The sequence below is a fragment of the Hyaena hyaena genome, unplaced genomic scaffold (assembly GCF_003009895.1).
Source record: "Hyaena hyaena isolate Hyena2069 unplaced genomic scaffold, ASM300989v1 scaffold_108, whole genome shotgun sequence".
Taxonomy (NCBI): domain Eukaryota; kingdom Metazoa; phylum Chordata; class Mammalia; order Carnivora; family Hyaenidae; genus Hyaena; species Hyaena hyaena.
This window is the reverse complement of record NW_024080741.1, coordinates 1853668-1866686: the sequence shown is the minus strand read 5'-3', so window position 1 is coordinate 1866686 and position 13019 is coordinate 1853668. Positions and strand designations below refer to the sequence as shown.

General features: G+C 47.7%; 1 protein-coding gene across 1 annotated transcript in view; it reads left to right on the top strand.

Annotated features, from left to right (window-relative positions):
* B4GALNT3 (beta-1,4-N-acetyl-galactosaminyltransferase 3) overlaps nt 1–13019 on the top strand; it is a 99471-nt gene that overhangs the window by 67592 nt on the left and 18860 nt on the right. Inside the window, exons 2-3 of the mRNA XM_039236375.1 lie at nt 6273–6376; nt 7360–7437. Coding sequence (XP_039092306.1) covers nt 6273–6376; nt 7360–7437 — 182 coding nt within the window. The remainder of the gene's footprint in view (nt 1–6272; nt 6377–7359; nt 7438–13019) is intronic.

The window sequence follows — 13019 nt, the reverse complement described above, 5'->3', positions numbered from 1 at the left end:
ACTTGTAATCTTCCTCTGGGCCAACCCCTGCTCACAGACACAAAGCTGGATTGTTTTTCCTCGTGTTGGGAAGGAAGGAGCTCAGAAACCAGGAAGAAGGAGCAGGCTTATGGGCAGATGCATTCATGTCCAGTTCTCTGTTGTTTGGGGATACTTGGATCTCCACACTCCCTCTTGCTTTTCTTTGGCTTATATGGAGAGGTGTTAGTAGCCGTGTTAGAAAGAGGAAGGAAATAGTCTGGGGACGGGGGGTTGGCAGGTGGGGGTGGTGAGGCGGAGGTAATTAGGGAGAGGATGGTTCGGTGACTAAATGAGTGCCTGATACCAGGTGATGATGGTGGAGGTGGATGGAAATTCTCAAGTGTATTCTATAGAGACTAGTGGAGGGGCGCCTGCGTGGCTCAGTCGGCTAAGCGTCCGACTTCGGCTCAGGTCACAATCTCACTGTTCGTGGGTTTGAGCCCTGTGTTGGGCTCTGTGCTGACAGCTAGCTCAGAGCCTGGAAGCTGCTTCGGATTCTGTGTCTCCCTCTCTCTCTGACCCTCCCCTGCTCATGCTGTCTCTCTCTCTCTTTCTCTCAGAAATAAATAAAACATTAAAAAAATAGAGACTAGTGGAATTAAAGACACAGGCTTTTGTCCTCGGTTCAGATACTGGCCTCTTTCACTACCTGAGTTTCAGCAAGATTTTTAGCCTCTAAACCTTGTTTTCCTGTAAGCTTGTATTAAAGAAAATATTCTATATTTCACTTAATACAAGTATATGTGTGTATATATGCTTCCCACATAAATGTTAACCTTCCCACATAAGGTTACATTAATAATAAGCTCTCTTGCATCATGGTGTCCTGGGCTGGAAAGGAAAGGTTAAGCCTCACAGCTCTGTCTCTGCCGCTGGAGCTTTGTGTCGGCCTTAGGGACTCCCTCCCAGGTGACAATCCCTGGTTTCATCCCTGACTGTGCCCCTGCAAGTTTCTGGTGGGCTCCAGGCCCTGCTGGCTTCTAGCCATAGCAGCTTTATTCTGCTGAGGACACGTGACTGGCTCTCAAGTGCACTCCAAGGTCAGAGCTACAGTCTTGCTCTTTTTGTCCTAGGACTCGGTGCTGGTTGCTGGCATTTATGGAACTGTGCCCTGGGTGTCACGACCTCTTATTCCCTTGGCAACCTCTTGTTCTCTGGATTTCATCACCTTCTCTCTACAGGCGCTGGGCGTCTAAGCAAATTGGCTGCATTCATCCTGGATCTTGGGGCCCTTTGCATCTGGTGGAGCCCGTGGGACCAGCCCTCCTGGCTCTTTCCTTCAGCCCCACCTTTCCACTCCCCTCCAGGAGTCAGTGTTCCCCTCTTAAAACAGTGTGTAAGTTCCGGAAACATGCTAGACCTTTTTGGTGGCGCCCTGCCCAAGGCTGGAGATGGAGCTTCAGAAATCCAGTCTCCATTGGCCCTGCCTGCCCCTCAGTGCTTCCGCTGCTCTTTCAGACATTACTCTCAGCTCCACCTCCTGCTGACACCCTGGCCTAAGCTCGCCTTTAGCACACGGCAACTCCGCCCTTCTAACTGCCCAGGTCCGAAGTCTTCAAGTCATTCTTGATTCCTCATATCCAATCCATGAGCAAGGCCTGTCAGCTCTACTTTCAAAATCTATCCAAAATCTGTCTGAGCAGCGAGGGACTTCCTTTCTTCCTGGTGTAAATGTCCCTGTTGTCCATATGACCTTTTGCCAAGAGAGTCAGCCCAGAGGTCAGGAGAAATGAACGCAAGTTTTGGATCTAAGCATCGTGATGGATAATAAAATAATAAACTGCAGCCTGATTATTGCTCATTATGTTCCAGGTACTTAGTCCTTTATGTGGATTATTCACTGTGTGACCATGGTCTAATGACTTCACCTCTCTGTTTCTGTTGCTTCATCTCTAAAACGGAGAGGACAGTAGTCCACAGGGAGGTTGTGAGGATGCAGTGAAATAATAGACGTGACAGTCTTTGAAAAAAGCAGCAAGGGATCTATGCATCCCACAGTTTCTTCAAAGAGCCAACATGATCGTCTTCAGGCCTTTGAAGAGTTCGTGTTGCACAGAAGGGGGATATTGGCAAAATTCCAGCTGATGGTGAATTTGATAGCCCAGCTTTGTGAGGGCAGAATGTGAGGCCCATGGTGGTGCTTTGTCTGTCACCTGAGATCAGGGTGTCTGTCTCCTGGCACAAATGTGACACCTGTTGCAGGGGAAACAGGCCCTGGCAGCTGGCACCTTGGGAGGAGGGGTCTGGCCAGGAGCAGGAGGAGTTCACTTATCAGAGGGCAAGTGACAAGTGTCAGTAGTTAAATCAGCACATTCTTTAGCTCCAAGTTCCCCCAGGGGGCTAAGCAATGCCTGGGTATCCGCTGGCAGGGCTAATACAGAGGCAAAGGCACAGGGAGAGGGATTGCCAAATGGCCAGCACACCGCCCAGTGCCTGGTATGCACTCGGTGGATGTTAACGGGGGGATGGATGGGCAGTGGGCGGGGAGCAGAAAGTCATACTCAGGAAACAGAGAAGTGTTATCCATTATTCTGCTACCACTGAGTCCCTGCCGGCTCACAGCCTGCTTGCGGTCAGTAAGCAAAGAGAGAAGAGAGTGAAAGAATACTGGCCATCCGCAGTTTACAAAATTGTCAAGGGGCTTGAACTCGTACCTGACTCCCAGATCCAAAACCCCAAACTCACTGAGGAAGGAATGCTTGTTGAGTACTTACTGTGTGTCAGATTACTTGCATAAGCAGTCACCATTTATAAGTGGTAGACAATTGGGTGTGACCCCAGAGCCTTGCTTGTCTTTCTCCTATACTCTGAAGTCAGCCAAGGGAATTTTCTACTCCTGAGCGTACTAAAGGCTAGGCTGTTTGTTGACTGCCTTCGTCTCTAAGCATCTCAAAGCCATGCCAACACCTGTGAGTAGGGGCAAGGCCTGATTGGGTTTAACCTTGCTGAGTGGAGGAGGTGGCTCCTCTCCCCCAGTGGATTTGTCCTTGTTCACTGAGGGAACCACCTCTTATCTTTTACAGAGAATTAGAGCCAGACACTAAAGGTGATAAAGGCAGATTTTATTCAGTACTGTCACGATATAGGAAAGAGATCTCAGGAGAGAACTGAACTCAATTCTAAACAGAGGCAGCTGGGGACTTATAGCCAGCATGCAGAGTGAGGGGGTGGGGGTAGAAAATTACTAAGGGGCAGACATCAGGGTTGGGGGTCTTGCTAAAAGCAGACTGAAGACTTATGTGTCAAGGGTGGGAGGTGAGAAATTGATCGGTATCAGGGATGATCGGATATCAAAGGTGGGGGAATTCCTGCTAAAAAGACTTTAATGGGATTCTTGGGGTGCCTGGGTCGCTTAATTGGTTAAGCGTCTGACTCTGTTTCGGCTCAGGTCATGATCTCATGGTCATCCTATTGAGCCCCACATCCGGCTTGAGCCTGGCATGGAGCTTGCTTGGGATTCTCTCTCTCCCTCTCTCTCTCTCTGTCTCTCCCTCTGTCCCTCCCTCGCTCTCATGTACCCCCGTCTCAACAACAACAAAAGACTTAACAGGATTCTTCCTCAACACTGAGCAGGGCCAGCAAGGTCAGGGCCCAAGGAGGAGGCCTATTCAAAAGGAGGGCTCAGAGGAGCCTGTCCAAAATTTGGTCAAGGAGTCTTTACCACTTCCCAGCAAATGCCAGGACAGGGCATGCCGAAGACCCGTAGTGATAGTTTACGGACTTCAGGTTAAGTTGTCTCACCTTTGGTGTGACTTCCAAGAGTCAGAGAATTTTCTGGAATTGAAAACTAGTCTGAGAAAGGATGGGTATGTGAGACATACTACAACCCGCATCAATAGGGGAAGTACTGCTTTTATTAGTATTTCCTCACAACTTTGTCCAGAGGTAGATGACTTTTCATTCTAAGAACAAAGTCAAGGAAGAGATGACCCAATCGCTCAGAGGCAGAAGCGAGGCAGAGCCTGCCCACCTCTCCCCACAGTGTGACTCACTCCCCACCCAGGCACTGGAGCGCCCCAACCACTCGCCAGCCGCTCCTTGGGCTTGTCTAGGGATCGGGCTCTTAGATTAGTGGTGTCTGAGTTGGGATTAACAGATGAACAAACAGCTCTCTCCTGAGCTCATCCAGAAATGTAGGGTGTAGGTCTGGGAGCATTCTTTCTCTTCCTCCCTCCCACAGCCTCACCTCACTTCGCTGGCCCCAGAAACTTGCTTCCTCAGAAAAATCCCCCTGCACTGAATGAGACTCACCTGTTCCCTACTGCCAGCTGGCCAGCCATGGAAACAGGAGAGACCTTGATGGCAGAGGGATAAACCTGCCGAAGTCCCCATAAACATAACATGAGCAGAGGTTTAATGTCTGTACAGAAACCCCAAGGCACAGATCCCAGGCTGAGGCCTCTGCCCTGGGACTCTCAGTGTCTGTGCCAAAAAGTGCCCACAGGAGAAAATGTAGGCAGGATGAGAAAATGCTGGCTTTTGAGACAGGGAGGCTCTCTGTTCTGATCCTGGCTTCAAAAGAACTAACTCTGGGGACACCCTGGTGGCTCCGTTGGTTAAGTGTCTGACTTTAGCTCAGGTCATGTCATGATCTCATGGTTTGTGGAGTTGAGCCGCGCATTAGCCTCTGCACTGATAGTGCAAAACCTGCTTGAGATTCTCTCTCTCTCCCCCTCTCTGTTGGTCCCCCACTCTCGGTGTCTCTCTCTTTCAAAATTAATTAATTAAAAAAAAAACCTAACTCTGTGACTTTAAGCTCTGAGCTGCTCTTTCCCCATCTGTAAAATGGGGGTAATCAGACCTGGCCTATCTCACGAGATCCCAAAAGGCCACACCAAACATAAATGTAATCTCCTCCCACCCCTCCCCACAATCTCCCTGCTAGAGTCAATTACATAAACACTCAGGCAAAATGTTGATGTCCACCTTCTGCCGACCCACATTCATGGATTGTGCTCTTTCCTCTCTGTATGGTTGGCTCTATCTCTACTGGTGCTCACATAGGGCTTCCTATGACCCTTCTGCATTGGGCCACCTATTGACTCCCAGGGGTCAGGGACCGTAAGTCTTAACTCCTTTTGCACAGCACCCACTGCAGTGTCTGGGAGCATCTGGATGGAGCTGTTGGAGAGCGAGTAGTAGCCCAGTGGGAATCTGAATGCTTGAGTTCCAGTCTTAGCCTTGTCTTTGTTTGGTGAGTGAGCCTAGAGAAGTCATTTGACCAGCTGGCATCTCATTTTCCTCACCTGAAATGGTGACCAGATGATCTTGAAAGCCTTTGTTAGCTCTTGATAGTCTATGATTTGGGTTCATGGCCAGCAGTGGTTTGGTTTCACATATTCAGAGTCTGGCAGTCATGCCCAAGTGATCCCCATGTCATGTGGGGAGGCTCTGATCCCCCAGTGCTGATCCACTGAACCCTCATTCTTCCACACCCTCTCCCTTAGCACAGCTCTTTGCTCCTTGACTCCTTGCTTGCTCCCCAACAGTGTCCTGTTCCCCCTCATTTTCACCCAGTTTGGATTTTAGCCTTCCCAGATGTGTGTTAGCCAACCAGTTGCAGATCCTTTAGGGTGTAGACACGAGCTTCCAGATCAGCATAGGAGTAGGAGGCCTCCAATCTTCTCTCTCCAGCAGTTTATAAATTTGTTTGACACATACCAAGTCCTGGCCCACCCTTTCCTGCCTTCCCAGCTCTGGTTCCATCTAGCAGCTCAGTGATAATAGTGGGCTGAGGGGAGGGCCTCCCCACCAGCTACACAGCCCTGCTATCTCCCTGGGCCTGGAGGAAAGGGACTGAGCTGGAAAGGGAACCCATGCAGGAGCTAGCTTATTTCCACTGCCTTTTACAACCATTCTCCCACAGCAGCTTCTGGGAGAAATCAGTCTCAAGAGGCAACTGGGGAAGAGGCAGCCTATAGTGCTGGACACACTGCATGGACAAACGGACAGTGTTCCATTTCACCTGGCCTGGCTCCTTCTCTGATTATGGAAGACAGCAAATTTTAATGTGATAGGAGCTCATTTCCCCTCTCTCTCTGCCCTATTGACCTATTGATAGGTAATAACTATCTCCCTACCCCCACTCCCACCCCCCTGCCTCAGCCTCCACTTCATGCCCACCACCTGAAGAGGTGTGAGTCGCAGTAGAAGAGAAGAAGCTTACCTCTCCTATTCTCCCCAAACCTCACAGACCCATGAGGTCTTCAGGTTATGTTGACCTTGCTTCTTTCCCTCTTTCCTTTCCACAGGATACGGCAGCTGGAGAGAACTAGCCAAGGCTCTGGCCAACAGGAACATTCCAGCTGTGGATCCAAATCTCCAGTTTTATCATCCCCAGAGGCTGGGCTTCAAGGTGTGTGGCAGGGCACCCCATTTTCCCTGCTCTGCATTAACATGAGTTCTCATCTGTCCTCGCCCTTATAGCCTTAAGGGAAACCTCCACTTTTCAGTAGTAACAGAGGCCAAGGAAAGGAGTTCCTGGGATTGTGGTCTGATCTTATTAGCTGAGAGGGTAGAGCTGTCCATCCTACTACCCTCCTCAGAGCTTTCCTCACAGCTCAAGATGCCCAGAATTGAACGGCTCCAGGCATGTGGCCTTTGTCTCCAATAGTGGCAGAAGGCTTAAGGCAGAACCAGCACGCCCTGACTCTCATTGGCATGAAGACTAGGCTGGTGCCTTAGTGACAATCCCAGACACTCACTGCTAAGAGTCAGAGATGGTGAGGTAGCCATCATATCTAGCCGCAAATGGCCAGGGGACAGATTTGTAATGGAGCATTTTTGCTATAGTGTTTCTTGGGGCACTGATCCCTAGGGAGGCAGGAGCAGCTCTGGGTGGATTTAGGGAAACTGGGGTCTTATTCAGTCTGGAACCCTAAGGTTGGGCTTCTGAGCCTAGAAAAGACATGGATCTCGAAGGCTGGATCAGAACCAGACTGAACCCATGGACCTGTACAGTGGGTAGGGAAGGGCTGAGATACCCCCAATGGGCTTCTACTTGTTAGGACAAATGAGTGACGACCTGGGCAGAGTCCTGGGGGGATGTAGAGGAAGACGAAGGCATGATCAGGAGACTGATCTAGTTAGAATTTTTTTTTTCCATATGGGAAAGACAGAACATTCAAGAAAGTAAAAGAACCTTAGGAGACTAAGGAAGTGTAATTTTGAGGGATATAGTGTGAATAATAAATGAGAGTGTCCCTTATGTTGATAAGCTTTCTAGGAACAGGGACTGTGTCTCCTGGCCCTCTGCTTCCCCCTGGGTGCTTTCAAGGGGCCCCAAATCCTATTCTCGCCCTAATATTCCCACCAAGTTCATTCTTACTCTTCTGCCAGGACCAAGACTCTGAGCGAGGTGGGAGCCCTAACAGCAGCTACCTGAAGTGGAATAAGCCCGTCCCCTGGCTCTCAGAGGTAAGGGACTCTTGCTCTTGGAGATGGTCAAAAAGTAGTTTTCACAGGTAATTCCAGCAGAGACCATAGGAAATTTTCTTCTAGCAGTTACTATTAAAATTTTTCATCTAATTTGGGGTGAAAAGGGGAAGGCTCCAGGCTCATTAGTTTTCTTCCTTTGGAGAAGAACATTTGCTTTGAGCCTACTATGTGCTGGTTTTTGCATATCCCATATCAGCTTTATGACCCTGTAAGGTACTATCATTATCCTCATTTTATAGGTGAGATAAACAAGCCTCAGGAAAGTTACATGACTTTCACACCCATATCAGCCTTAAAGATAGGCTTCCCAAGCTGTGCGGACTAGTTAAGTCCTATTAGGTATTCCAGAAAGAAAAGAGTCCGTTGTTATAAGGCTCATAAACTACATACTATATCTACTTCTTGGAAATACATATTAGCACATGAAAGGTTCTGAGAAGTTCTGCAGTGATCTGTTTAACTTGGTTTAGCTCAGCAGGTACTAAAATTATTTGCCTCTGACTTGTTTTTTTTCCCGTGAAACATCTCTTAATATTCTATGAAACTAGTGTTCTAAGGATCATACTCTAGAAAACTGCTTCAGAAAACTTTTTCTCTTTTTTTTTCCAAAAGCATGAGAGGGAGAGAGGGGCAGAGAGAGAATCTTAAGGAGGCTCCATGCTCAGTGCGGAGCCCGACACAGGGCTGAGTCTCATGACCCTGAGATCATGACCTGATCCAAAACCAAGAGTTGAATGCTTAACCAACTGAGCCACCCAGGCGCCCCTAGAAAACTTTTATAGGAAGTGGTTAAACGTGTAAATGAGTTGTTGGCATACCTTTCACTTATATAGGATCTGATACTTTCTTTTTTTCTTTTTTTTTGGTAAATAAACTGAAGCTTAGGAAAGTTAATTAACATGCTCAAGACTCCCTTGAGAAAATGCTTATGCCAAAACTCCATGGTGGAAGGTACTTTGGGAGTTCCTATCCCCAGTGCCTTTTAGTTCCAAGACCCGTGGACATGGATTACTTCTCTTGGCTGGGTAGTATTGACCAGCCCGTTGTCTTTATCCATACCTATCACAGATTGATCTCTTCTGCCTGGGTGATTTTATTTATGATCCACCCATTTGCTGCAGGGCAGGAGTGAAGGAGGCAGTATCATGCTAAATGTGATGTTAGGTTTTCTACCCGTGAAACTACCTCTGTTTAAAGTCTTGAGAGAGGATGGATTACAAACTGGCACACCTGTACTGGGTGATGTCATCAGGTGATTATATCCCGCCCCACCTGGAGACAGTACTTTGAAAAGAGAGGCCCTTAAAGAACATTGATCCAATGATCCAGCCTTCAATCCTTTGAGGACAGTTAGGATCATTTTGCTTAATGAACCAATTATTTTCTTAAAATTTTTTTTAAATCTTTATTTCCTTTTTGAGAGAGAGAGAGGGAAAGAGAGAGAGCCAGCAAGGGAGGAGCAGAGAAAGAGGAGACACAGAATCTGAATCAGGCTCCAGGCTCTGAGCTGTCAGCACAGAGTGCCTCGCAGGGCTCGAACTCACAAACCGTGAGATCATGACCTGAGCCAAAGTCAGATACTTAACCGACTAAGCCACCCATGTGCCCCAATGAACCAATTATTTTGAAAGATTATGACTACATAACATTTCTGCATTTATTTTTTTACACATTTATTTATTTTGAGAGACAGCAGACAAGTGGGGGGAGGGGCAGAGAGAGAGGGAGACTGAGAATCCCAAGTAGGCTCCATGCTGTCTGTGCAGAGCCTGACTCCGGTTCAGTCCCACAAACCATGAGACCATGACGTGAGCTGAAATCAAGAGTTAGAGGCTTAACCAACTGAGCCACCCAAGCACCCTAACATACATTCTGCATTTTTAAAAATTTTCTTTTTTTTTTTTAAAGCTTATTTATTTATTTTGAAAGAGACAGCACAAGCAGAGGAGGGGTAGAGAGAGAGGGAGAGAGAATCCCAAGCAGGGTCCTCACTGCCAGCACAGAGCTCAGTATGGGCTTGAACCCACAAAGCCATGAGATCATGACCTGAGCTGAAACTAAGAGCTGGACACTTAACCAACTGAGCCACCCAGGCACCCCACATTCTGCCTTTATTAATCATTAATGTCCCCACTTTTTTGGTCAATCAAGGATGGAGATATAAATATATATATGAAATTAAAACAGTGAACAAATAGTAAATAGTGATTAAAATAGAATTAACTTTTTATTTAATTTTTAAAATTTATTTTTATTTTAAAGAGAAAGAGATTGAGCAATGGCAGGAAAGAAGGGCAGAGAGAGAGAGAGAGACAGAGAGAATCTCAAGCAGGCTTCATGCACAGTGCAGAGCCTGCTGTGGGGCTCAATCCCACAACCCTGAGACCATGACCTGAGCCAAAATCAAAAGCCAGATGCCCAACTGACTAAGCCACCCAGTTGCCCTCAGGATTAATTTTTTAAATAAATAATTGATCTTTTAGTAAGTGTGTATGGTCTTTTGGTGGTAAATGCCAGAACTCCATGGACTTTTTTTTTTATATTAAAAGTAGCTTTACAAAAAAAAACCAAACCAAACCAAACAAAAAAATCTTGCAAGATCCTCATTACAGTCTTCATGGATTTTCTGGGAATCACTAATCCAGTCATCTTATTTTACCAACAGGAAAACAAGGCCTTTGTTAAAAGGTAAAATAACTGGGGTGCCTGGGTGGCCCAGTCAGTTAAGCATCCAACTCTTGATTTCTGCTCAGGTCTTGATCTTATGGTTCATCAGTTTGAGCCCTACTTCGAGGTCTCTGCTGACAGTGTGGAGCCTGCGGGGATTCCCCCTCTCCCTCTCTCTCTGCCCCTCCCCTGCTCACACACACACTCTCTCTCTCTCTCAAAATAAATGAATAAGCTTTTAAAATAATCCTCTAAAAAAAATGGTTAAATAACTGGGGCACCGGGGTAACTCAGTTGGCTAAGCATCCAACTCTTGACTTCTGCTCAGGTCATGATCTCACAGTTGTGGGATCAAGCCCCACATCAGGTTCCATGCTGAGCATGGAGCCCGCTTATGATTCTCCCTCTCCCTCAGCCCTACCCCCAGCTCACACCTGCTCTTGTTCTCTCTCTCAAAAAAAAAAAGGGGGGGGGCTCAATAACTAACATCTGCAGTTGGTCTCAGAGCTGCATGGTGGTTCCAGCTCTTTCCCAGTTAACCACAGGGACTGCTCTGTTCCCGTTTCCTTTCCTGTCATCTGCCTTTTAACATATGGTTTCGGCAGGAAATTCTCAGGTTAACAATATGTGTCATTGCTGTCTCAAGCTGTCAGGTCATACTATTATCCCCCTTTTCCAAGTAATGGGTCAGAGAGGGGTTAACTCTCTCACTTACTCAAGGTGGCATCGCTCTGACATGGTCCTGCTCAGAAGGTGAGCTAGTTTTTAGCCAGCAGCACAGGCTCTCTGAGGCCAGAAGTCACTCTTGAAAGGAAAGCGCCATAGAGGGTATGTGTCAGAAAGCATCAGAGCAGCCAGTGCAGAGTGGGGCTTCACGGGGTAACTGCCCTCAAAAACTGACTCATGTCAGCCCAAATACTAAGACTCTAAATAACAAACCCCACTAATGAACAAGCCTCAATGACAATTAATTCATGTACGTCAGTAGATGGTTCCATTGACTAAAACACTGTCTTATACTCAGGATGCTTTGTCTGGAAAACCAAAATAGTTACAAGAAAGAAATTTGGCGAATACAAAATAAGATCAAAGCAAGTCAGTGTTTCCCCAGGGTCAGGCCATGCTGGCCCGGAGAGCTGGTGTCCCTTGAGGAGAGGGCAGAGACCCAGAATCCTCTTCTCAGGCTTACCCTTTTTTTTTTTTTTTGTAAGTTTTATTGAGATATAAATTAAATACCATGTAGTTGACCCATTTGAAGTGTGTAATTCAATAGCTTTCAGTATATTCATTGAGTGCATCACTATGCAGAGCCCGTCACAATCAGTGTAGAGCATTTTCATTACCACAGAGAGAAACTCCATACTCATGAGCCATCGCCCCTCACCACCCTTCTGCCACCCAGAACGTGGCGAACAATAATTTACTTTATGTCTCTCTAAGTTTGCCTGTTCTGGACATTTCATATAAATGGAATCATGTAATGTGACAGTTTATGTCTGGCTTCTTTCACTTAGCATGATGTTTTTAAGCTCATCCTTGCTGTAGCATGTATCAGTATTCCATTTCTCTTTATTGCTGAGTAATATTGCATTGTGTGTAAGTGCTGCACTTTATTTCTCCATTCTCGACTGTACGTCCTGGGGCCGACTCCCACCTCTCCTGGGGATGGAGGTGACCGCTCCTGCCTTCATGCCATGTGCATCTGACATCTCTGCTATAGCCCCTGGCACAAGTGACGCCATTTGCTAACACATCTCTTTCCTGGGAGGACCACACCTCTTTTCATCTCTAACTGCCGCAAAGCAGCCGTTCAGTTCAGTGCTTACAGAATAAATGAGGGAGCATATGGTTCCAGGCTTAGCTTCTCCAAGCAGTTGTTCATTCAAATAATTAAGATGTTCTGGGAACACCCGGGAGGGAAGCTGTTAACTCTTCCTGAAGAAGTCAGAGAAGGATAAACCAGAGTTTGCCAGGTTGGGGAGAAAGGAAAAGGCCTTCCAACCAGGAAATAGTATTTGTAAAGACATGGAGAGGTGGAGGCGTTGGGTGTGGGTGGAGGTAGGTGTGTGACAGGGAGTGGTGTGAGGTGAGGCCTGGGAAGATAGGTCAGTCCATGAAAAGATCTCACGTGCCAGGGTGAGGTTCTGTTCTGGAGCCTTTGGGGAGCCTTCTGAGGTTTGAAACAGCGAGTGACACAATCAGATCTGTGCTTTAGAAAGGCCGTCATGCAGGCAGCGTGCAGAATCCGTGGAGGGAGAGAAGCTTCCATCCGGTTAGGAGGCTCCGCTGTAGGCCTGGCAAGCCCAGTGAGGCCAGGCAGAGGCAGAGCTGTGGGAGTGGAAGATGGCGGCAGTCCTGTGGGAGGGCCCACCAGGCTGGCCTTACCCTCCTGCGTCCTTCCTCCCAGACACCCCCTCCCCACTTCCACAAGGGTAATTGCTGTGTGTGGGGGGGAGTCAGTGTGCCTCAGTTTTCTCAGGCCTCAGTATTCTCACCTCTAAAATGAGAGGATTCCTACAGATAGTTTCTTCACTGCTTGTAACTGGAAGTTCTGAATCTGTCATTAGCGTGGACATACCATGGTGATAGAGGGTAAGCGGTGTCCTTCCCTGGGCCTCAGCCCCTGCTGGGCAGTGGAGCAAGGGGCCAAAAGGCGGTGCTGATGAGCTGGAGTCAAAGTCTCCAAAATTTGGAGAGACAAATCCTGGTGGGGTTGCCAAGCTGGGCCCGGGGAGAAAGATGGCGCCCACTGATCCCTCAGAGGCCCCCACCTACAGCCTTAGAGTGGGTGAAGCGTGGTGTGAGGGCTGCCTTCATGCTCAGGAGAGGGTCAGACCTCTTCCACACCCCACCTGCCCCGCCTTCCATTGCCTGCAGCATCCCAGGCTACCTTG